At 43.1% G+C, this 26,141-nt stretch overlaps 1 protein-coding gene and 1 long non-coding RNA gene across 3 annotated transcripts; one reads left to right on the top strand and one right to left on the bottom strand.

Moving 5' to 3' along the window:
• Window positions 1–347: 347 nt before the first annotated feature.
• On the bottom strand, window positions 348–18,535 carry LOC137476057 (uncharacterized). Of its 2 annotated transcripts, XR_011000221.1 has the most exons (6): window positions 18,293–18,535; window positions 18,029–18,158; window positions 9,417–10,828; window positions 7,328–7,405; window positions 5,177–5,272; window positions 348–3,469 (listed from the first exon to the last, which is right to left on the bottom strand). It is a non-coding gene; the product is annotated as an uncharacterized lncRNA (long non-coding RNA). The 2 variants fall into 2 exon arrangements; XR_011000222.1 differs by lacking the exon at window positions 9,417–10,828 and having other exon boundaries at window positions 351–3,469.
• On the top strand, window positions 17,135–23,599 carry LOC137476056 (ferritin light chain-like). Its single transcript, XM_068194054.1, has 3 exons — window positions 17,135–17,384; window positions 20,453–20,599; window positions 21,832–23,599. The coding sequence occupies exons 1-3, from the start codon at window positions 17,202–17,204 to the stop codon at window positions 22,333–22,335; spliced, it is 834 nt and encodes a 277-aa protein (XP_068050155.1). The 5' UTR covers window positions 17,135–17,201; the 3' UTR covers window positions 22,336–23,599.
• The last annotated feature ends 2,542 nt before the right edge of the window (window positions 23,600–26,141 follow it).

Raw genomic sequence — 26,141 nt, 5'->3', positions numbered from 1 at the left:
ACAAAGTGAAAGAATAATCAAAGATTAGAATTTAATGAGTCTATTTTCTTGAAGAAATACAGAATTCCAAAGTTACTTTCAATTTGAAGTTCTTCAAAATAGTCAGTGTGTTTGCTTACACTTTTTTTTTTTTCCTTGCAAATTTTTTGTAGTAATTATAAAGTCTGAGCTGCTGGGAAGAGTAACATGAATCATTTTACGTAGCTAAAGAAAAGAAAAAAAAGAAAAAAATATGAAAGAAAATCCTTAAAACCAGAAAAGCAATTTACTTGCAGAAATGAAGACACAATGCTGTGCAGAATGGAAAAACTGCTCCCCATCCCAGGACCTGCTGCTCCTGCTGCTCACACTTTCCACTGAGGGAAACTGACTGCAAACTATTTGCATGGGCAACTCTATTTGTAAAAGTGACCAGAGAAAATAAAGTCTGTACAAATCATTGTGTTTGAATATTAGGCTGCATAATTGGGGAGTACATGAACAGTATTGCATGGATGTTTCCACTTATTTCTAATAATTAATGGGTGTGCAAAATTAATGGGGTTTAAAACTAAATTGTGTGCCCAAACCTGAGGTTCATGGGATCAAACTTGCATTTTCCCTTTTAGAAAACATAAGCAGTGATGTTCAAGTTTTTAATTAGCACGAAAGAGAGTACAATAGTCTGTGTGGCACATCAGATAGCAGTCATCGTCAAAATGTCCTTGGGCATTAAGGCATTTCTTGGCTAAACATTTTCAGTGCATTATTCAGGTCACACTGCACCAGCATTTAAAGAGATCTGGGAGCTGAACAATTTGGAGAGGCCTGGTGAGCCAGTTACTCCCACAGGACTCACAACCCATCTCCAGGTGTTCTGCTCCCATTCACCAGCGGGTGATTGTGTAGTACGCAGGCGGGGCATGTAGGACTGGCTAGCAATCCCATTTTGGGTCCAGGCCGTGGGAAAGGAAATCAAAGTTTCCTTTTTTGATCTACTGAAATGCTTTTAGCTCCTTTCAGATTTGTCATAACAACAATGCACTTACGGAATAATCTAATGCAGGCTTAAACCTCTGTTCAGTACAGACTGCTAAAAATGCCTGTCTCAATTTGATATGCTACACTGACATATTGCACTTTTCTGTATCTGTTTCATTCCCTTATGGTGGATGAAATTCAAAGGTATTACACAAAGTAATAGCCAGCCCCAAGTGAGGCAGCTAAACCCACAGATCTAGATGTACAATGAATATGATGTAGTCAAAGCTAATTAATTGTTCCATATCCATCATCATTCTGCCATTGCAAAGTTCCTGTCCCTTCCTCTCAAGGGCTTTTAGTTTCTGACTCCTTTCCACTGATGTACAAAGCTCTGAGTTCTCTTACATGAACCTGGGCTTTTTCCCCAGGCTTACTGGCATCATTTCCATGCATGTTTATCTGAATCTATTGCTGTTTTCTTCCAAAGGATGTGCATCTTGAGTTTAGTCCTGGAGATCTGAATTGAACAGAAGTCCTCAGTACCTTCTGGACGTGGCTCCACAGGTGTCTGCTGCTCCTGCTTCACTCTCCAAGCCCTGTTCTGAGCAAGGCACTACAAGTGCCTTCTCTCATGTCTCCTCTCCTCCTGTTTCAGTGAAAGGAGCAGATTTGAGCCTTCCTCAGGGCCCTCTCCTTCCTGAGCAGAGGCCCAGGCACACCCGCAGAGGCACCACACTAATGGCAGCTGGCACTGTCTGTCTCCCAGCAGCAGGGCATTAATAACCATTAACAAAATGCTATACAGTTCCAACATGATGTCAGTGGTATTAACCTTTGTCATTCCTGAATCAGCACTCGTGAATGACTGGTTTTCCTTTTCTTGTTTTAAAACTTACCTCTGAAATATTCCATAGCAGTAAAACCAACAGTGATTACTTAGAATAGCTGTTATTTTCCAGTTTTGAAAATGAACTCTCAGTTATCAGTATTATGTTGAATGACAGCTGAATTTCTCATTCATATTTTTTTACCAAGCTTTACAAAAAATAAACGAAAGCAAAGCCTTCATGCCCTGTAGACTTGTGAGCATTTTTGAGAGCTACTAAGGATTTGCCACCTATTCGAGAAAATAGGTGGGAGAGATTTGGGAGTTTTCTGGATCCGGAATGGATCGTTTATGAGCAGATTAATCAGAACTGCTGTATTACAGCAAGTCTACTATTTCTTTCAGGAGTATGAAATATGAGTATCTTTTCTCAGTTCAAACTAGTAACCAGAGCAGAAACAATTCCTTTTAAATGGTATGTTCATAAAGCTTCTACAACCTTACAGTATCTAGGCACACATTGTTTTTCAGCTCAAAGCAAAATAAATGCCAGCACTATAAACAGATGAGATAAAGTCTGTAGGAAGAGAGAGTTGGTATCATTTATTGAGTAATAAAGACAACTGGAATAAGATACAGTTTTCCCTGTATTCAACCACATTTGTATTTTTAGATCACTAACAAGAACACCCCTATTGAATTCCCCCGTGATGATTCAGGATCAATATGTCCTAAGATGATTTGAAATACTGATAGATTTTCAAAACAGTCTTTTTGTTTTTACAGATTAAGAAGGACATATTTCTACTGCTCATATACTTTGCTATTTACTGGCAGACTCCAAGATGTGAGAACACCTAATCCAACCTCAGTTTAAGGGCAGCTACATCCCCCCTATCTCCACCAATGCTTTAAAATGTCCACTTTATCACACTAAAATCTTTAGTTCTAGAAAATAGTACGGCTCCCAGATAAATGTTTGCATGGCAAACTACTCTTGACCATCTCCATGTCTATGTCCATGTCCAAAAGTTATTAATAGGTATAGGGAGTGGATGTGCAACATCAGACTGGAATGCTCTGTACTCCCATGGACTGTATCAGTCGCACAATGCAGTTGTTTCTCCAGCTTGGGCTCAATGTGTGGGTTTCAATTTTTTTTCTGTCAGTTTTGGGTTTGTTAGGCTGTGGTGTTTGGGTTTTTATTTGGTGTTGTTTCTAAAAAAAAAAAAAAAAGGTCTTTACCTCTCAAAAAAACCTCAAGAAGTTCATGAGATGTAGAGCTTCAACTGAAAAAAAGGTTACAGAATATTTGCCACTTTTGGCGCCTGTGGGTAGGGCAGCTGGTCCCGGTGGAATAAAGGCAAGGATAAAGCCATCTTCTTTATGAATGACATGGCAAGGGATACTGCCACCAAAAGCAAAGCCTGCTCCATGGCAGCTCCATACAAACCATCATGAGGAACATTTCAGGGTGAGAGAGCTGAGAGCACAGCACAGGCACTGCAGCCATGTGGCAGCAGGTGACAGGAGGGAAGTGATGCAGTGTCTGTAGTCCTCCAGCCCTGCTGCAGACCTCCTGAGGAAGTGCATGCTTCAGGTTAAATCAGGTCTTAGAGACACCCTCCAGCAGGCAGTGACCCAGCCAGCAGCACCTCAGGGAGAGGCAAATCCGCATCCCTGTGGAAATGGCAGAAAACTGATTAATTTAATCCCACGCCCTTCCTTCTACTATCTCTAGAAAAGATAGTAAGAGATGGTAAGGAGCAAAATTTGTACAAATGTACCAGTTTCTTCTTCCTTCTTTGGCAGAGGAAAGGAGAAGCAGATTCCATATGCCCACCCCTCCCCTGATAACAACACTTAACAGAAGGGGGGAGAAGGGCTTTTCTGCAGAGCCAGTGCCTTTGAGGCAGCAGCAGGGCAAGAGTTCAGTTTTACGACTCTTGGCCCCAGCACAATTTACCATTTACAAACTAATCCTCCTCTGCTGGAGAGCACAAGGCCTCCTAAAGCTCTCATGTCCACTTCTCTGATTCTCCATTGTCCACAGTGACAGGGAGAAGCCGAAGACCTAATCGGTGTGTAATTCAATCGCTGTCCAGGCTGTGTCACAGCACAATGCTCTGCTTGTAGTGCCACGGGCTGAGGCAGCCAGCTACTGTTATGCCCCACAGCAGGTGTGAAGAATGTCACTGGCTCTGACTGTGTGCTGCCCCTCTCTCCAGGTCCACTGCTGACACTCTGTTCCCTCACCACTTAAAGGCTGTTTTTCCTACTGGCAGCAAGCTAATTGTCGGCTCTCTGGTGAAAGGGCATTCTCACTATTTTTGACCCTGAACTGGGAATTCCTGCGCAGCATAACATGGGCCTCATATAAAGTAAACCTCTTTGCTCTCCAGATCCCCTAAATAAGGAGGCCTGCTAACAAGCTCTTCATTTAGTCTTAATCCAGCAGTTGGTAAATTATGATCTACCACACCCAAACTGTTTCGCTGCATTGTTCCTCACCAGACAGGACACTGGGCTTTGCCACACATCCTTTAGGACAGTTTAAATCCTTGGTACCTAATTACATTTTAATCAGAAAAAGACAGATGCTTCAAAAAATTCCTATCCACATGTAGGTTGTTAAAAACCTCTGGAATTCCAAATTAAATGTGCTGCCACACTTAAATACAGGGCCACTCTGAAAATGGCATTTGGTTTGGTTTTTAGCAAGAATTTACTACTCCACCAAGATTTGAAAAGCTTCACTTTCATTCACCTTGAGTTCAAGGAAGCTGAGGAAGAGAAGCGCAGAGGAAGGAGGCAGGGCAGCAGCTGCCAGGTGATCAGTGGGTGTGGGTATCCCCCAGCCATGCTATCAGGCACATAAGGAAGCACCACAGAACTATTGCTGGTACACCCACAGGAGCTTCAGAGGACATCTCCCCTGGCACAGAGCTACATCGCACACTGGTAACAGTTGTGTGTGGTGTTTCTTTCTACACGTAACAGACTTGTCCAAGGGATGTAAGAACAGAATGAACACAGAAACACCCTACTCCTAACACATCTCTTTCCTTAACAGCCTTGAGAATTTCATTCATGTAGAGTTTCTGGTACTATTTTTCCAGTTTCTTAATTTTCACATAGAAGCAAACCAAACAGCAGATAGAAGAGCTACACTGGGACAGAAATTGTGCAGGCCTGTACAGCTGCAGATTTTCATCCAAAAGAATAAACAACTGAAGTCAGCTGCAGAACCTGACCAACCCAAGAAACAAATAAACCAAAATGGAAACAATTTCCCTGCCACCACACAGGTAACTTTAAATCAATATATTTGACTATCTAGATTATTTCTGTGCACCTCTACACATGAATTATGGTTACCAATCTTACTTAATCCTGTAAAGGGTTGAAATAGTTTGTCACACTTGCAAATTCTGTGAAGGCAGTGAGCAGATGAAGAAAGATGATCCAGCTTCTTACCACTTGCTACAGAAAAGTTCATAATATTCATTATTCAAAATATGAATTGGACATCTGTATTTACAATGTTTAACAAGTCTTGCTTAGTGTTGAAGCCAAGATGCTCATTTCACCCATACTCATCTACTGTCATCATTGACGGCTGATTTCCAAACATGGCCAGACACCAGTTTTCATGGCAGGGGTCATGAGACATTCTTGCATCCTGAATCAGGATTCAGCAATGCCATGTGCCAAGCCTTAGAAGCATGCAAAGCATTTTCAACTGAGCACCTGCGGAAATCCCATTTCCCAACAAAGAGAGGCCTCTGATATTCACATTTTCTCCGACTCTTAGGCTATGCTGTAATGAAATCTGGCCTGAATAATCCTTTTACAGCTGTACAAGGAAGTATCCTTGCTTAGCATTTACCCCTCCTTATGGAGGTTCAGTGGAAACCTGGCTGAGCAATCGCAAAGATACATAGAATGAAAAGTCTGGCTGATGGGATATGACAAAAACCATGCACAGGACAGGGACACAAAGTGAGTCTATGAGAGAAAGTGGAAAGACTCTGGTACCTTTAATGAATACAGGTAAGAGGATGGGACCCTAAGGAGTCATATTAAACTTGGTGTTAATGCCAACAGTGACATATGCAGACACAACCAGAGAGTGTGTGCTCCTGGAAAGGGAGGCCAGGAACACTGTTGCTAACAGCAGGGGAATAATCAGAGTGCAGGACTGCATGGGAACCACTGCTAGGTCAGTGACAAGAGTTGAAGGGGAATAAATTGAAGCAATGCTGGAAGGGACTTGGAAAGCACTGCTTGTGATGCCAGTGATGGCAATGACTTTGAACATCTTATCCTGTGAGACTCTCTGCTCTGCAAGGTACTCCTCACTACCTCTTGCTGTACGTTCAGGTTGCCCTTACTCCAAGCTGCCCTCATCCCTTTGAAGGCTGTGATTCCCTTACTCCACAAAACCTATATCCTTGTCCTATCCCTGTCACTCTAATCATGGGTTGCTGCTGCTTTATCTCTGACACAAACTATCTGTGCCCCCTCCTCAAACTCTGACCTCAAACTCCCAACCATCACATCTCCATAAAACCCCAGGTGATCCCCTCTGCCTCCATTCCCTGGCACTGTTCCCTGTAGTTGCTTCTCACCCCAAATTCTCTGTGCTTTTCTTTTCCTCCCTCTAGCAGTGTGAGTGTGAAGCCCAAGCTACCACAGGTAGCAGGCCATTAGCCTGTGCACTGTTCTATGCCCAGTCTCACTTTTGCTGGGTCACTCACTGGAGCTTTAAACCAATGACTACAACCAGCCCTGCTGGTCTTTATTGGTCCCTCAGCCTCTTTTTGGGAACCATAATCCATCAGGGTACTGGGCAGGCTCAGTGGATGCAGAGTGACAGGCACTGTTCCCTATTTCCACAAGGAAATGCTAGAACAACTTTTGTCTGCTGGGTATAAAAACCAGGTCTCCATGGCACACTTCCCTGTTCCTTCCTTGCTGCTGATCAGTTGTTCCTCTGGGTCCTCCAGGGGACCTCCCCCCTCCTCTTGGCCATGACAGCATGCATTCAAACAGCTGCTCGTGCTGGATGAAGCACCTGCTCTGGGCAGCAGCAGCTGGAGTTCATTTTGGGTCCAAAGGGCCGAGGCCAAGCAGGCTGACCGCATGTGCACTAATCCAGTATCATCACCAACTCCACCAACAACAGGTGCCCTTTGAAGAGGGAGGGAAAAACTATTTGGGGAGGAACCAGAGCTTTATAAAGGACATTATGGGCCAAGTCCTCAGCTGGTACATGCTCAGTTAAAGCATGTACCCTCTTGAAGTTATATGAGTAATGCTCACATACACAACCAAAAGCTTTGGCCCACTCTCAGTGCTGCTTCTCTTCTGTTTTTAGTTTTCCTGAGGATTTTTCACCTCCTCTCCTTGCTCTGCATTTATCTTCCGTCAATAAAGAAACTTACCTGTCCCTTGCTTGAGACCAGACAGCTGAAAGTCAAAAGCCACATATCCCACATTTCACCATCCTCCTGTGCACAGGTAACACAATCTTACCACGTGTCCTTCAGTCCTGCTTGAGTCCTGGGGTCCAGATCATGAGCCTGCAGCAACAGCAACAAGGGCAATCCCATTCTGGAACAAATGAAACCAAACCCCATCAAGGTCCATTAAGAGAAGTCTTTCAGCACAGGCATCCTAAGAATTGTCATGCACTTGCTCAAACCAGTGGTGCTTGTAGGACAGAGCATAATTTCAATGTAGGACCCCTACAAATTACACAGGAAGAGAAAAAAAAACCTAAAAACCCCTGTCAGAAACTATTGGCCAAACTGTCTCCAAGGAAAGTTTTATTTTTACCTCATTTTGCTGGAAATTTGTTTACCATCCAGTACATACAAATCTCTTATTAAAGTCCCTCTTAGTGTATTTCTGATAAACACCTGAACTAATGAAAGCCTCTACATTTTCTTCTTTTCTGAGTCCTGCTATTCTGAGCTCCAGAGGCCAGTTCTGTAAATCTGGTCTCGATCACTGCATTTACTCTTGTGCTTTTTTCTGGAGAACCTGAAAGCCCTCAGGAGCCTGAGAATGGAGCTGGATTCACAGAGATAGCACTGCAGACCATGGCTAAAAGCACTCTGCTCATACCACATGCATAAAAGCAGGATTTCCAAGTTCCTGTTGATGCACTATCAGAGGAAAACATCACCTTGCTGCAAGTTGCTCATGTGAACCAGTCACAGCCTTCATAACTTTGTATTCCAAAATTTATTTTCCTGAGCTATGTATCTTTTAATTCCTAACTTTCCAAGATTCAGATTTAAGCCACTTTTCCCTCGGAACCATATCTCAGCTGGGTTATATTACAAAGAGAAGCAAAGTGATGAGAGACAGTTGGATGAACAGAGCTGGTAGTGAGAACAGCACAGGGTGAAAAAAGAGTCTCCAATCCATAATAGTCCCTGACATCTCACCAACAAGTATAGACAAGTGTAACCTGTACTGTGTTGGCTTGAACATTTAAACAAGTCTCCAAGAATTTCCCTTGACGAACACCACAGTACAGGTTAGACAATTCCTCACCAAGGATAGGACAGACATTCAGGAACCACACAGGAACCTCCAGTGCTGGAAATGTATGCTCAGCAGCTGCAGACTCACAGATTCCCGTTAAGGCTTTAAACACAGTTTCAAAGTTGGAAAACACCAGAGCATGTACAAACATATGCAGGAGGCAATATTGCACACTTGTGCAGCAGTTTTGTCCATGTACATGCCTGACGGAACCACTTTGCACCCTGCTACTGAGCAGTAGAGATACCTACACATTCCTGCCATTCCCAGCCAAAGCAATAAAACACTGTAACATCTGACAGCACAGAGCTCTTCCTATCCCTCTGAATCCTCGCTGCTGCTTGCTGTCACTGGGCACATTTCACGCAGGCCAGCTGCAGAGGATTTATTTAACCAGTTTTAGAGTATCAAAGCTAACTTTTTTTGTCTTTGCCCCAGGCAGGCACTGGGTATGCAGGATTTAAATCGGAGAACAAAATGTTCTATGAAATGTTTAAATATTCAGCCCAGTAAATTCTAAATTCTAGGAAAAAAAAAAGTGATAGCAACTGGGAGTGGTTTAAAAATCAAGAAGTCAAAAAGTGAAGCATTTCACTGCATTTCTGCAGGTGATGACACAGGGTAATGTGGGTGTCCTAAAGATCAGAATAGTTAACTTCCCAAGATTACCAATTAATGGTGCTGACTGCTTTAAGTGATAGGAGCCAAACATACTCAGAGTTCTGCCTTTCAATTCCAGTGAAATCAGGAGAATGCTCAATTCAACAATAGCTCTGGAAAAAGACACTGAAATTCAAAAAACAAATTGTTTGATCCTTGCAGATTGGCAGAGAAGACTTTGTCTGGGACATACTGCCACAAACTTACTACAATCTATGATACTACCTATCATAGTAAGGTTTTAAAAATGTATTTAAAGCCATTAAAATGGAACTAGGCAGAAGATGATAGAGAAAGAATACCCTAGGGAATCACAACACTTAGACAATTAAGATGGTCTAAAAGAGATGCTTTGACTAAAAAGCAGCAATAAAAGGTCATTTGTAACTGGAACTAGAAGAGGAATTACTTCATTGGAGTTTAGCATTGCCCTTAAGGTCCATGATGTTTGAGTGAAATTATCCACTTCTGCTTTGTCTGATTCACCATCACAGGTTCCATCGTATTATAAAATTTGAAACAAACATTTAGCTGATGAATGTTCACATTAAAATTTCAGATCTCTTTTTTCTCAAGCAGTTTCACCAAGACTTTAAAAGGATTATTTTACAAAAATTATGATTCATTATTTTTTGGTGATTACAAAAGCCAAAACGTTTAGAATCATTTCCTCTTCACCAGCAAACATTTCACACTCCTCTTACCACAATGGTGACTTTAATTTCTTCTTTCTAAAGCCAAGTAGCAAATGGCATCAGTCAAAGCAGTTAACTCCCAGGAGTCCCTGTACTTCAGAATAAGGTGCTCCTGGTACTAGCAGGGACTCTATGAACACTGATTTTCAGTAGCATAGAGCAGCAAGACAATAAATGGTTTCTGGATCTTCATCCCTTGCCCACAGTTTACTTCTAGCCCAGATATTCTGAGTATGTACAAAGTGCACCTGCTCATGCAGACCTCAAAGAAACCTGATGTCCCCTCAAGGGCCACCTGGATCACTGAGTGCACTTCCTGAAGTTTACACTCCCTGGAAGGCATTACCTGGTCACTGATTTCAGATGGTACAGGCTGCCCACACACAAAGAAAGGCTCTGCCTTTTTCAATGTGTCAAGTCTTATTTTCTCATTTACCCAAGAGTAAGTACAGATTCTAACCCACAGCTGTGGAAAGGAAGGTAGAACAGAAAGGAAAGTACACAAAGTATATAAATTATGACAGACTTTAGGCAGTTTGGCATTGCACAACTCCCTTATGCAACACATTGCCTGAGGCAAGCCTCATGTTTTCAGAAATTCCACAAAATCCCCTTAAATATGCTCCAGTGCTAAGGCCCTGTGCCTTCCACCTGCAATTACTGACTGAACTTATGATATACCACAGACGGATTACATGGATGAGCCTTACTTTTGCTGGCCTATGCTTTTTTAAATGTGACCTGAAATAACAATTGCAAAATCTCAGAGGTAGATGAACCCTGCCAATTTATAGAAACTTCCTCCTAAGCACAGCCTCTTTAGAAAAACCAAAGGGGTAGTATCAGCCAGTAGCACTTAAAATGAATAGTCCACTTAAAACTCAAGTGTATTTATAAGAGCAGAAATGGAGATGGAAGAGCCAATGCTGCTGGCCAGGCTGGAGCTTCCTTAGCCAGGCTGCCAGTCCTCTGCAGCCACCAGGCTGAGAGCACAGACTGCCCCTGGGCTCCAGCTCTCCCTGCTGCCTTTGCCCAGTCCCAGGCATGGCCTTCCTCAGTGCTGCCAGAGCCTGGGCTCCTACAGACACGGGTGAGCTGGTAAGCTGAGTCAGGACATGTAATGATTCTGTAAATACGAGGAGAAAAGACCACGGTGAACAACTCAGTGTAGGTGATTTGTCAACATTTAAAATTGCAGAGAGTGGTAAGTGCTTAAGAGAAAATAGTGATATACAGCTTCTAGACATGAGTTAAACAGTGGCCACAGCCCAGTTTGACCTGCAGCCCCACACATGTAGGCAGTCACACAAACACGGCCACATGCAGCTGGACTTGAGACAATATGGGAAAGATAAAAGTGGCAAGTGCTAACCAGGCTGGGTCACAAGTCACAGCAAGAGTCTTTCAATGCACTTGAGATGCACTTACATCTTCTAGGCTTGACTGCAGACCTACACACAGATCCCAAACCTCCTGTTACCACAGTTTTCCCTGGAGTCCAGAGAAGGGAGAGTGGAGGAAAGGGAGAGGACGAGTCTGCCTGAGCACTGTAGTTATGCAGCAGTGGGAAAGAGCCCCCAGGGAGAGAGAGAAGAAGGCAGGGGGACCTGGGGACCAGCAGGAGGGTGAGGGCTGGTGGTACACAGGCAGGATGTGCCCTGTACATGTGTGCATGTGCCCTGCTTTGTGTACACCAAAGCCCCAGAGCAGATCCCGACTGAGAAGCAGCAGAGGCTGTCTCCAAACTCTGCTACTGGAAGGGTCCCATGGTAGCAGCAAGCATTAACTACAGATAATCTAATTTAAATACTGCAGGGAAGAAAATAGCACAGATTAGAAAACCCTCCTATATGTATTCTGTGACACAGGGTTAAAGATAAGCTTTGCTTGCATTTCAGAAACTCTTACAAGCTTGTCTCCTGTGTTAGCTTTAGACACAGCAGAGATATGCCTGTCAGCTGTGGGCACATTCTGTTTGAAGGACAGATTTCAATCAGTGAAGTTTAAAGAATTCTATATATATCACAATGTTTTATGTTATCCAGCATTCAGAAAGTTCCTTAAGGAAGAACTTAATTGCAAAAGAGAGGCAATGAGCCAAAATCTCAATATCTGTGCCATGCAGACTTGTGCCTAAGAAGCCTATGGAAACAAAGTGTCCGAGATAAAAGTTACAACAGAGGCAAAAAAATGTTGCAACTTTATCAAGATACTGAGGCAACGTGGGAAAACCCGAGACAAAACAGACATGGCTGGTTCCAGTGACTAGAACATCCTCAAACATCTCAACTGGTTTCAAACACTGCAGCAAAGGATGTTTGGCAAACACAAAAATCTCAATGACAGGAAGAAAATTTTTGGGACTCTAGAAAAGGAAAGCAAATGAAAACTAAGGTTTGGAGTATTTGAGGTGAGTGCCAAAAAAAGGCATTAAAAAATTACTTCCAAAATTAAAAGTTAATCCAAGTATTTCTCAAACAGAATTTCATTATGGTACCTCATTTTATTAAACTGAATATATGCAAAATACGTGCAGATCTGGCACAGTATAGTAATTTTCAGTATCTATAAACCCAAAATACAGGCTTCTGTCTGCTCTGTTTGACAGCAACAAGACTGGCTTCAGAGAGACTAGGCTTTATTTTTGAGCAATCCTTCTCTTGTATCACTAAAACATGCTGATTTCAGAGCACTATAGCAGACTGGTGCTTTCCACTTGCTCAGTGACAAACAAAATTTGTTGTCCAGAATGTCCATGTTACAGCCTGGTCACAACACTGCTGCCTCTCCAGGGCCGTCTCATGTTTTGCTGATGACGACTTTTACTGAAAGTCAGTTAAAAGAGGTTATTTTGCTACACTTACTTAAATAGTAACATCCCAAATTTCAGGCTTCTTTTTTAACTTTATGAGTCATACAGTGCAAAAAGGCAAAAAAACAACTCATAAGTCTTGCTGGCTTTTCCTCCTTGGATAAAGGAAGTAAAAAAGGGAAAAATAATGAGATGAAGCACCTGTTGAGACTAGAAAAGCATAAGAAAAATGGGTTAAGGGACTTCAAGTCCAATAAAAGCAATCATGAATTAATGGGTGTTCATATGAATCATTCCTAATTTCCTGCCAGAGAGCTTTGGTTTCACTTAATTACAAAACAAAATGATGAATGAAGAAGGCCAATTCACAAGCATACATCTAGTACATTTATTTGTTTTTTACTTTTTCCTCTGTTTTCATCATAGCTATTGATGGGCACCGAATGAGAGAAAAGTCTGGCAGCATTAGATAGATTATTTGCAAAGCACATAAAAAACCCATCACAGCTAGAAAGAAGCAAACAGATTGTAGCTGGAGAGAAGCAACAGCCACAACTCTTACTACCTGTAGTGAAAGAATAAACAATACTAACTCCAGATCACAAAGTGCAGCCAAAAGAATCTACCTTTACATGAGAGAATCAGGGTAGAAAATAGCCAGATACAACTAAATGTTTGCAAAGTAGGCTGAGGAGAATGAATATTTTGGGAGGGTTGCTAAAGCCCACTGACACAAACAATCCTCTCTACTGCACTCTGCCAAAGAATAAATAGGAAAAGGAGTGGGGAGGAGTAGAGAAGGTATGGGTTTGTGTCTAAGAGAGTTGATTTTGATGGAATTTTAATTATAGTTCTATATACCACACTGTGGTGTTTTGGCTTCCCACCCTGCCATACACTTTCAATACACTTTAAAATGTGTTGTACCAAAATCATGCTAAATGATAAAACTGAAAAGATGCCTTTCATCAAGGCATATGCTGGTAACCAACCCTTTGATGATTTTTGCAGGTCCCTTCCAACTCAGAATATTCTGTGATTCTGTGCTGAAAAGCTGTATCTAAGAAACTGAACAAAGTGCCAGCTCCCTGGAAGGCTGCATTTCTTGAGGTCACAAGCTTTTGGAGCAGATGATACCTTTCCCTGTCCAGATACAAAGAGCATGTGATATCACCTCATGCTATGTAGCAAGAATCCCTATATTACTTTGTCATGGAACTTTTCCATAATACAATTGATGCAAATGGTGTGTATTGATACAACCATGCAAATGGTGTGTATTTCCTTTAGTTCTATGAAGCACGAATCAAAATAAACTGAATGGTGTTCTTATAAAATGAACATATGGAGTATAAAGAATTTTAGAGTCAGTTTTCAGATCAGCTTCATGATGGCCTTAAGAACTGCCCTTGTCTCTTAGCCATCCATCACTGAAATGGGATAACTTAATATAGTTTTCCAAGGCTCCAAAGCCCATTAATGCAGGGACAAACCTCTATGAGATGATATGATCAGAAATGATCATAATAAATGCCCAATTAACTAAATACAACTACAAATTTTTCCATGGGGCACTGGCTAACTTGTTTGCTTTGCTATTCTACACTTCAAGTTATTCAATCAAGTATTTATTTAAGGTCGGGATGTCAATCCATTCACACAGAGAGGCACCACACTTTCTCCTCTTCCTCCTTCTCTGAGGGAATCAAGGGATTATTCTGGAATAATAAAACACTAGCAACTACTTTACAGGCCAAAACAAGGACAATTGGAATGGAAGGAGCTAAAAGGTAGCTGATAGAGGTACGTCCTTCCAGCAAAAGTCCCTAAGTGCTACAGTGAAGAAGAGGATGCCTACTGAGAACTTCAGAATAAGGTCATACGTTGCTCAAGTGTCTTGTCAATATATTGGCATTTAATGACTTTGGGTACTTATTTTAGCCTTGAAAACATTACAGTTATATTACTCACATGAAATTTTACCCAAATGCTTAAATGCTGTTTGTTTTTTTTTCAAGTGAAGCTTCTAATTTAACTAAAACATGAAGAATCAGAAGTAAAATGGATAATTACAGCAAACAAAGAGGGTTGAATAGCATATGAGATGGAGGCATTGAACAAGAATTATTTAAGTTTCTCATGAGCAATGTTCTCATTTCTCTACATGACTACTCTCAGGTGATGCATGCTGGGCTCTAGGCAGTCAGATCCAATAACAATTAAAACAGGCAATGGAAAACGATTCTGCCCTTAGCATACTGGGTTGGTGGGGGAGTGATCTGCTAGAAAAATATTCCACAAAACAGCACATAACATTGAGCTTACTAAACAAAGTCACTGAAGAGAAAATTATTGATTTTGAAGGGTGTTGAGATTATTCATATTTCCTCTCCACTGGTGTGAATCTATTAAAGATAAATAAATGCTCAAGAAATGCCGAGCTCCATCCACATGGTAAAACAGTTGAAAAAATCAGTAACATGTATTTTGAAGTTACTGTACAAGCTGAGGGTTACTGGTTACTAAAATACTGAAGATAGTTTAACAAGCATAGGTAGGACCAGTTCAGCACCAATATTTTTAGCACTAAACCAAAAAACCTAAAGAATTTACCCTGTAGCCACACACTCATAAATTCCCAGGACTTTTCAGAGCTCACCCCCTCCTCAGGATTGCCTCTGCCTAGATGGTCCCACCAGCCATTCCAGCCTCAGCCCAGCCTGGTCACACTTTCGGATGCTGCTGCTGGAACCACAGGCACTGAATGTGACTGCCTGGAAAAGGGCTCAGCTCTTACATTAAAAGAGTTTTATCCATGGTATTGCTGTCCCATAAAGACAATATATTAGAAACAGGAAGCAAAGAAGAGCCAGCAGGTTACACTGACTCTGCACAGCTCTGATGTCAAAGAAAAAGAGAGGCAGCAGCTGGGACTATGCCAAGAACCAAACTGAGGGAGCTACAGCATCCTGATCTCCAGGTGCCCTGACCATGTGTGTGCAACACAGCACAGCTTCTGTCCCTTGGACATGTGTGTGCAACACAGCACAGCTTCTGTCCCTTGGACATGAGTGTGCAGCACAGCACAGCTTCTGTCCCTTGGACATGAGTGTGCAACACAGCACAGCTTCTGTCCCTTGGACATGTGTGTGCAGCACAGCACAGCTTCTGTCCCTTGGACATGTGTGTGCAGCACAGCACAGCTTCTGTCCCTTGGACATGTGTGTGCAACACAGCACAGCTGGTGACCCTTGGACATGAGTGTGCAGCACAGCACAGCTTCTGTCCCTTGGACATGAGTGTGCAGCACAGCACAGCTTCTGTCCCTTGGACATGAGTGTGCAGCACAGCACAGCTTCTGTCCCTTGGACATGAGTGTGCAGCACAGCACAGCTTCTGTCCCTTGGACATGAGTGTGCAGCACAGCACAGCTTCTGTCCCTTGGACATGAGTGTGCAGCACAGCACAGCTTCTGTCCCTTGGACATGTGTGTGCAGCACAGCACAGCTTCTGTCCCTTGGACATGAGTGTGCAGCACAGCACAGCTTCTGTCCCTTGGACATGAGTGTGCAGCACAGCACAGCTTCTGTCCCTTGGACATGAGTGTGCAGCACAGCACAGCTTCTGTCCCTTGGACATGAGTGTGCAGCACAGCACAGCTTCTGTCCCTTGGACATGTGTGTGCAGCACAGCACAGCTTCTGTCCCTTGGACATGAGTGTGCAGCACAGCACAGCTTCTGTCCCTTGGACATGAGTGTGCAGCACAGCACAGCTTCTGTCCCTTGGACATGAGTGTGCAGCACAGCACAGCTGGTGACCCTTGGACATGAGTGTGCAGCACAGCACAGCTTCTGTCCCTTGGACATGAGTGTGCAGCACAGCACAGCTTCTGTCCCTTGGACATGAGTGTGCAACACAGCACAGCTTCTGTCCCTTGGACATGTGTGTGCAGCACAGCACAGCTTCTGTCCCTTGGACATGCTGTGCACCAGAGTACACATAACTGCACATCGAGCTGTTGGCTTGTAGCCTGCCTAGGAGGGGCAAGCAACAAGTATGTGCATTTCCTAAGTTCTTCTTCTGATTGTCTTCTCTGCTTTCCTCTACTACCCTGCTTAAATAGGAAATACTTTCACTTCAACTGTGTTGCTCTGTTTGGAAAGCAAATGAAGACATGTCAAATACACAAATTTATGTTTTTCTCTTATGTTTGTAGGACCATCTTAGGATACCCCAAACCTGTGACACATGTACCCATGTGTAATCATGAACCGCTGAAGAGAAAGTATGTGCTGGAATGTTTTATTAAGAAGACTCACAGCAGAATCCTTTTCCTCAAGTCACTCATAGTCAAGATTCAATGTTTTATAACCACTTCTTCTGCACAAGTGTGCGGCACAACTACAAGTAGAGCCCAAGTTAACACATCTACTTAACTGTTAAGGTAAATCTTTTATGTCAGATATTCACTATTCACGCTGTTTGCCGGCACCCGCGGGTTCCCCGGGATGTTCGGAGCTGTCCGCGCTCCCGCCGCGCCATGGCGGTCCGCGCCGGCCCCCCTCATCCGCACACCCACATCCTCCTCCTCCTCCTCCTCCCCCCTCGGAGGGCGGGCGGCAGCGCGCAAGGTGTGTCCCAGGTGCCCGCCTATATCAGGCGGCGCGGCGGCGGCGCGGCGGCCCCATGGCGGCGCCGGCCATGGCCGAGCCGCGCTCCAAGCGGCCCCGGGTGACGCTGCCCGCCTGCCCCGCGCACCGCCCGCTGCCCGGCAGCCGCGTCCGCCACGGCTTCCCGCCCGCCGTGGAGGAGGCGCTCTGCGGCGTCACCGGCGCCCAGCTGGAGCTGCACTACTGCCTGCAGGCGCTGGTAAGGCGGCGGGCCGCGCACGGCCGCGGGAGGGCACGGCGGGCTGCGTGTGCCCCCATCGCCCTGCGCCGGCGGCCACCGGCGGAGGGGAGAGGAGGTGCCGGAGCCCGGTTGAGGAGGGTTTAGAGTCGGGCTGGGACGGCACAGCGCTGCCTGTGTCCTGACCCAGGGGGTTCGGAGGCTCTCCGGGCTCCCCGACCCGCCGGCGGCAGCGCTCCTGCCAAAGCCGCGCCGCGGCCGCTGCGCCCGCACGGCCGCGAAAACAACGAGGAAGGTCCGAAACGCGCTGGCTATGATATACGAGCGCTCGTGTGTTTTGGGTAACTCACAGAGGGCCTTTTGCCTGAGGAAAAGGGACAGGAAGAGGGGATGCTAACCGCTTTGAAGTATAAGGCTTGAGTGGGTTTTACCCCAATCTTTGTTGAATAGCTGCGTGTGGTTAACTATAGTCTGTGAATGTTGAGGATGGCTTAGGGTTTCTTGCTCCACAGGCATGAACTTTGGACATGAAATCATAAAAGGTATCACTGATACCATGTCAAATTCATGCCAGAATTACATCTGGTTACATTATCAAGTGTTAAGCAAACATATAACTTAACAGAAACATTAAAATTAAAAAATCAAAATTATCAATGCCATACCTTCTGATGGCAAGCATCCACAGGGAAGCAACACAAAATATATTCAGTATATTCCCAAGATCTTTCAATTGAGTTTGGTATCAAGTATAAGTTCAATGAAAATTTAAGTATGCAGTAAAACATGTTAAGCCTGTGGAAGAAAAAAGTTGTAGTGATTGGCAGCTGGATAGGATGGAGAAAACTCAGTTAGAAATTGACTGTGGATAAATCAAACCTAGAAATGTGAACATCCTAAATAGTGAATGATTGACATAAAAGATTTACCTTAACAGTTAAGCAGATGTGTTAACTTGAATCCCACTTGAAGTTGTGCTGCACACTTGCACTGAAGGAACTGCTTATAAAACACTCAATGTTGGCTGTGCTGTCAATAGAAACACGAATGAGTGACTTGAGGAAAAGGATTCTGCAAATAAAGTAATGAATGTTCTTAATAAAACGTTCCAGTATGTGCTTTGTCTTCAATGGTTTATGGTTGCGTGCATCTATGTATGTCACAGGTTTAGGTTGTCCCAAGAAAGCCCTAAAAATGTAAGAGAAAAACATAAACTTGTGTGTTTAACATGTCTTCATTTTCTTTCTGAACATAGGTGAAATGAAAGTATTTCCTATTTAAGCAGGGTAGTAGAGGAAAGCAGAGAAGACAATCAGAAGAAGAACTTAGGAAATGCACATACTTGTTGCTTGCCCCTCCTAGGCAGGCTACAAGCCAACAGCTCGATGTGCAGTTATGTGCAGAGCATGTCCAAGGGACAGAAGCTGTGCTGTGCTGCACACACATGTCCAAGGGACAGAAGCTGTGCTGTGTTGCACACTCATGTCCAAGGGACAGAAGCTGTGCTGTGCTGCACACTCATGTCCAAGGGACAGAAGCTGTGCTGTGCTGCACACACATGTCCAAGGGACAGAAGCTGTGCTGTGCTGCACACTCATGTCCAAGGGACAGAAGCTGTGCTGTGTTGCACACTCATGTCCAAGGGACAGAAGCTGTGCTGTGCTGCACACTCATGTCCAAGGGTCACCAGCTGTGCTGTGTTGCACACTCTTGGTCAGGGCACCAGCAGATCAGGATGCTGTAGCTCCCTCAGTTTGGTTCTTGGCATAGTCCCAGCTGCTGCCTCTCATTCTCCTCACTATCAGAGCTGTGTAGAACCAGTGTTCCAACCAGTGTAACCTGCTGGCTCTCCTTTGCTACCTGCCTGTAATACTTCTCTTTATGAGACAGCCATACCATGGATAAAATATTCTAAATATAAGAGCTATTTAGATCTGTTAGCATGGTTAACTATGGCAGCGGTTTAAGTTGTTACTTTCCCATACAGAACAGAACAAGGCCAGCAGGGGATTTAGGGTTGTAATACTTCTGAAATTATAGAATGACCTGGTTTGGAAAGGACCTTAAAGATCATCGGGTTCCAAACCCCCTGTCATGTGCAGGGACACCTTTCCCAAGACTCAAAGCCAGAGCCAGCCTGGCTTTGAACGCTTTCAGATCGGGCATCCACAGCTTCTCTGGGCAACCTGTTCTGGTGTCTCACCATCCTCACAGTGAAGAGTTTTTTCCAAATACCTAATGCAAACCTGCTCTTTCAATTTTAAGCCATTCCCCCTTGTCCTGTCACTGCATGTTCTTGTAAAAAGTTCCTCTCTATCTTTTTTTATAGGCTCCCATCAGGTACTGGAAGGACACAATTAGGTCACCAGAGCCTTCTCTTTTCCATGCTGAACAAACCCAATCCTCTCAGCCTTTCCTCACAGGAGAGGTGCTCCATCTCTCTGATAACTTTGTGTTCCTCCTCTGGACTCGCTCCAACAGATTTATGTTCTTCCTGAGATGCCTTCCCAGGCATGAGTTACATCTAATATTGAAGGTGTATAGTTCAGTAGCAGTATCCATTATTTTGGAATACCATTGTCCATAATAAAGCTGATAAACGGGTGCAAAGTTTGCTTGTTCTCTTTCTGGTATTTGCCTCATCTTTCTCATAACTTTGAAAGCTAACTTTTGACTGGAATGCAGGCCTCCAGGGATACATTTTATGTTCCCTGTTCTGGGAGTATGTTTAAAAAACAAAACAAAAACCCTCCACAAAACACAATTATGAAACACACATGCTAACCACTCATAAATAAAATATTCTGAAGATCTCTTAACTGCTACTGCAAGAGTAACATCAGTACTACAGTTGCCTGACTGATATTAAAGGATAGAAGGAGTTCTAGTAGAAGTATAGATTTTTCATTTCATACTCTAACTACTCACTTCATTATTGTAGAAATTGGATCAAGGTCTCCAAAGTGATCGTGCTTTGTGAACATAACACCTTCCACTGGAAGGGTCTCCCAAGTTCTGTTAAACCCACAATCTGCTGCAGGTGAGTCCCATATCTGGCAAATCTTAACACTCTTGTTTTGTGTGCTTAGGGTGAATATTTTGATCAGTCACATGTGGCTCTACCAAATATTTCGAAGTTCTTCCAGCATCAAGCTCTGGAAGAGAGAAAAGCCGCAGAGGCGTTAATGAAGTATCAGCAGGAAAGAGGAGGCCATTACTGCTCTAAAACCATCCAGGTGGGTAGTAGTCAAATTTTCAAGCAGCTGTGATCTGTTTAACTTACTGAATTATATTGTTGGTACTTCAGATCTCTGTGTTTATCCACTATTAGATTTCCAGATATAATTTATCTGGCATTCTTGCGTACACAGTTTTGTTCTTGATTGTGATGCCTAGAAACTGTCAGACATACAGTCCTGACTCTATGGGGTTGCTTTCCAGCCCAAAAGAATATGGACAGTTTTGCCCTTTTCTTTCACTCAGCTGGATGCTGCTATTTCCAGTATGCTGCAATGGATTATGACTCATTAAATTGTGCTGAAACAGCTCACTTGTCTCCTTCACACTGAACCTAAGTGGAAGCTTAGACGTGGCTAGCACCTAAGAAGAAGGAAGAACCATCCAGCTTGGGGCATTAGTTGATTTCCTAAAGTACAGCTCATGACAGAATTTGAACCAAGATCTAACCTGGGCTTGCACAGGTGCAAAGGAATAACTCAAAAGTTTTCAGGAAAAAAATAACCCACCTCATTTAAGACCAAGAGGCTGATTCTCCTCTACCAATTAGTTAATACAGAATGCTCTTCTTTGGTCCATCATAGCAGTTAAGCTGTAGAAAGTAAAAAAGCTATTGCAAAAACCTTTCTTAATACTCAGTTTGCATCAAGGAGGAGCTTAGGACTTCCAGTACCTAAAGGGAACCTACAGGAAACAGGGAGAGGGACTCTTTGTCAGGAAATGCAGTGTTAAGATGAGGGATAACAATTTTTAACTGAAAGAGGGTAGATTTAGGCTAGATATCAGGAAGTCTCTCTTTACTGTGAGGGTGGTGAGACAGTAGAAAAAAATGCCCAGAGTAGTAGAGTATCCCCCATTACTGGGAGTGTTCAAGGCCAGGTTCGATGGGCCTTTGAACAGCCTGGTCTAGTGGAATATGGCAGAGGGTGGGGACAAGATGATTTTAAGGTCCCTTCCAACCCCAACCATTCTATGATTTGGTTTCCTGGTGTAAGAACCCTTTTCATGCATAGCTGCTGCTATGTAAATCTGTTCCTTGAAGAAATGCTTGGGTTCTGCCACTTGTGTTTACAGCCTAAAAAAAGCAATAGATGCTCCAAGCTGGAAGCAGTTGTTGCAAAATCCTAGTACAACTTTTTTAGAGCACTAGGTTAAGTTGCTGGAATCCATTGATGAATACAGATACATGTGCTGTTCTTTTGAGTAAATACAATTATGTCTTTGTTTTCAGAAACCAAACTGTGATTATGCAGTCGGTCTGATGAAAGCCCTGGAACTAGCAATGGTACAATGGAAAACTATGCTACGATATTTTGAAGAGTTTTATGCCCTGAGTGTTGAAAATGCAGACCCACATAGTGCAAGCACTATCAAGAAACAATTTATTGGGCCCAAAATCCAGAAGATCAAGCTGATGGGAGACCTGCTGACCAATGCTCGCAGGCTTGACTGTTCCCAAGATGGCAGAAATAGTCTTGGGGATTACTTTATGGACCGGCTGCAGAAAGAGTTCAGGACCAGCATAGAGCCAGAGTCCAGTGATCACTGCAGCCCCTGCCCACCTCTCCAGCAGTGCACAGGAGCTGCAGAAGGTCTGAAGCGACCCCAGAGAGAATGCTCCCAGCACAGAAATGGCATAGGGCCAATATATGCAACCATACACTGCACCACCATGCTGCCACAGTGTATCAATGGCACAGGAGCAAAGGTGAAGCAGGGCAGGGAGGGCCTTTAATGCTCAGGCTGCTGCAGCTACAGGGCAGCCCCTCAGGCAAACCTGTCCCGAGGGTGGAGCTGGGACCAAAACTCAGGAGACGTGATGCTCCATCCCTCCTCCTGCTTTACACCCCATCCCCTCATCCTTTGCTGAGTCACAGCTCAAATCTAGCCCGTACCACTATTAGCTTTAAATGATAGCAAGGTTGCCAGCTAGATTGTCACATTTATCTATGCAATTCTTCATAGAAGCCAAAGGTTCTTTAGCTTCTTCTCTCTCTTAAATGATTAATAGAATCAGTTAGTGCAAATTATTTTAAGAATATATATAAATTTTATTAAAACAAATAAAAAAGAAATTACTGCACCTTCAGTGCAAGGAAACTTTTACATGGCAGAAAATCCAAATACTAGTTTTATATTACTGAATATTTTATTTTACTATTTGGTATTTTTAATTACTAACAAGTATAGTAAAATAATGAACTTTTTAAAAAGACTTGTTCAAAAACAATGGGTTTTTTGTCTTATTTCTATCATAGTAGCAATTTACATAAGTAGTCTAATGAATTACTGATCAGCTATTTCTAGTGGTATACTTCAGGATGAAGGATGCAAACATCTCCTCAACAGTGGGAATAAGAAAATGTGCTGATTTCTCTATAGTTATTGCCTAGTTAGCTTTTTTCATCCTCAGAAAGCAGATGAGAGAGAAATTAGGAGTTCTCATTAGATGAGAACTTTAGAAGTTCTAGGGCATATTTTGCAAGTGTCACCAAAGAGAGTAGCTCTAGGACTTTGTCCAGACTTAACATAGGATGATTGCTTTAATTGTGATACAGAGCCCTCTCTCAGCTAGCTCACTAAAGGTATTACTGTGACACTCCTGCTACTTCTTATATTCCCTGTTTGGTCCCAAGTAGGGGCATGAGATCCTAGTGAAAAAAGAGCACACTTAACTAGAATTGCATCAGACAGACTAGCTACTCATTAGTTTTGCCTTTCAATTAGGGCAGTGTTAGCCAGCTTGGTTCAAGTGCAGAGGTGTCCAAATTCCTCTCATTAGTCCCCTACCAGAGTGCCTCATTCTGTACCCTGGATCCCAAGGTCACCTAAGAAGAGCAACTGGCCAGATCAGCTGCCTGCAGTTAGGGATTTTTTGTCATTAGATACATCTTTTCTGCAGTTGGGGTTTGATTCATTGGAAGATTGCCTCACACTTTTGTGTAATACTTTACCTGATACTCCTGTTTTGCTTAAAAATAAATTCAGTTCCATGTCTGCATCTCCAGTGTATTCCTCAGTTCACCACCCAGGCATGCTGGTATTCTTCTCCAAGAGATTTTGCATATGTGTACAAAACCGTGCCAGTATTTTTCTGCATCTGAGAAAGTTGTGCATGATGGAAGGGTATGACAGAGTGAAAATAAATGCCAGAAAACTGCATTACTCTAAAAGCACTGCATAATGAAACATTTTTAGTAAACTCTGATAGAACTAGAGTAGCAATTAAGTAGCAATTTCTGCAAAGACCACCTTCTGTTGGTGTTGTAACATGGGACAGAAAATTACAATGCAGATGTTTTCCCAATCTTTTCTGTGAATGTGGTTCAGCTTTGGGGTGGGGATGGGGAACACAACCACTTTAAAACAACCTCTGTATTCATCCATAAACATACTGCCAAGTGCCACAGGAACGGCTCAAAGCACTTTTAGAATCATGCTAGATTTGCCTGCATTGAGATTGCTGCTCTCTAATACAGCAGGATTCTAAAAGATATTTCCATCTGGGCTAGATTCCATCACCCATCCTCATGCTGAGCATACCTTATTCAACAATTAGTTCCACTGACTGCAACTCAACATGAATAAGAGCAATGGAATCCATCCCTCTCAGTATTAAAATACAGCCCACTAAGTGTGAACAGAGCAAAGCTACTAACTGAATTCTAAACTAGTGCTGTGTAAAACTACTTCATGTACTACTAGTAATGTTGGACCTACTTGTACAACAACCTTCGCCTTTTAAAAGCTGATTACCTGAAACACAGTTACAGCTTCCCCCATGGTTTACAGCATTTAACAAAGTCCAACATAACAAAGAACCCGGCTTCTAAATTTTTCAGAGCTAGACTTACTTGCCTCTTTTTTTTCTATGAAGTAGTGCCACGTCTGTTTCTCAGATTTCTCATGTTCATCTTCTAACCAATTGTATCCACACACTCTAAGGAGTTAAGTGTTTTTCTCTCCCTTTTCCTTTGCCAGAACATGTTCTGCGCCCTCTGCCTCTAAAGACAATTCTGTTAATTCCAGATAAACTCAAAATCGGCCTCTATCTTCTGAAAAAGAAAAGAGAAATCAATCAGTTACTGTAGATAATAAGCTCTTCATGTCGACATGCTACTTCTGCTGAGAGGGCATACATGCTTGTGAATATGGTCTCAGATTTAACAATACCTGTCAGTTGTGTACAGGATTAATCTATCCATGTTTCTCAGTGTAGGAAGTACAATCTGCTTCTGCTTTCCCAGCTGCCTTTTCAATCACATCCTGAAAAACAATCTCTCAAGGTTGAATGTAGAAAAGGCTAAGGGCAACAGCTCTTATAGAAACTTTGCAAATTCTCTTCCTCTGCTGAATGCTTTTTGAGCCACACTCTCTGTATCTGTACTACCAAAGCAGTGCCCAAACAATCCAAACACACAACCTGCGAAAATTCTGAATAGCTAGTGCAGCACCAGTACCCTAAACATAGCATCCAAACTGGAAGATCAGGAGAGACCTAATCTTTACTGAAATTATGAGTTACAGCCCCAGAGGCCTTCAAAGAGGTTTAACAATGAAATCCTTGTAAATGCTTGCCACAAGCACTACCTATGGTGGACTGCTCTCAGAGTGAGGAATGTCCTTGAAAGTCTCCAAGTGGAGATTGTTCTGTCCTTCATCCTCTCCACTGTGACAACACAAAACTGAGAAGAGCATCTCAGGGTTTGTTCTTTGCAAGAACATTTTTTTTTCAGGCCTTACTGTACATGGCAACATCTTTCTGGACAAACCTGTCTTGGGGAATTACACTGGAAAGTGGATGTTAGTGGTGGCACCAGCAGGGAATCACAGAATCAGAATTGTTAGGATTGGATGGGATGTCTGGAGACCAGCATGTCCAAACCCAAAGGAAGGTGTCCTCAAGGGCACTTTCACTGAAAGACTACTGTGTGGAATTCACTTGGTGGTCACAGCCTTCTCCTGACCTTTTCACTTGGACGAATTCATGCACTTGAACCCACATTCATGGGCAATTGTTGGCAAACTCCCTGTAGTGCTCGTCCAAGCCCCACTGTTTGTTACCACTTTGCCCAAGGTAATCCCTACTCACTCAAGTCCCTGAGTGTCTTTTCCTGGGGTCACATATAAGCTACAAACACACAGAGGCAGAATAGGCTATAATACTGACTAAATATTAGGTAAAATTACATTTTGCCAAAAATTAGCCAATGGTCTGGAGAGAGTTTAAGTGTCTTGAGTGGGTCACACTGCCAGCACAAAGCCTTGATATCCCATTTTACACATTCAGTTGTTATAGCATAAAACTCTTTCTCATTTAAATTTATTCTACATTATTGTATACCTTGCACTACTTTGAATACAAATTATTTTTACTTTGTTAGCTGTTCAATAAAGATTTAAAACCAACTATCTTTATTCCTTCTGGATCAAAGAACATCTGTAATAACATGGACGTGTCTCCACAAAATTGCCACTCTGCCTCTCAGAAACAGCTGGGAGATACATTTCTAAATGTGTAGAGATGGCCAGTAGCTGATC

Source organism: Anomalospiza imberbis, chromosome 6 (assembly GCF_031753505.1).
Source record: "Anomalospiza imberbis isolate Cuckoo-Finch-1a 21T00152 chromosome 6, ASM3175350v1, whole genome shotgun sequence".
Classification (NCBI taxonomy): Eukaryota; Metazoa; Chordata; class Aves; order Passeriformes; family Viduidae; genus Anomalospiza; species Anomalospiza imberbis.
The sequence above is the reverse complement of the archived record's forward strand: the minus strand, read 5'-3'. Positions and strand labels throughout refer to the sequence as shown.

Coding starts and splice junctions, on each gene's coding strand:
- LOC137476056 (XM_068194054.1), top strand. CDS start 17,202: ATGGCGGCGCCGGCCATGGCCGAGCCGCGCTCCAAGCGGCCCCGGGTG. Junction 17,385..20,452: donor ACTACTGCCTGCAGGCGCTG/GTAAGGCGGCGG, acceptor TTGTGTGCTTAG/GGTGAATATTTTGATCAGTC. Junction 20,600..21,831: donor ACTGCTCTAAAACCATCCAG/GTGGGTAGTAGT, acceptor CTTTGTTTTCAG/AAACCAAACTGTGATTATGC.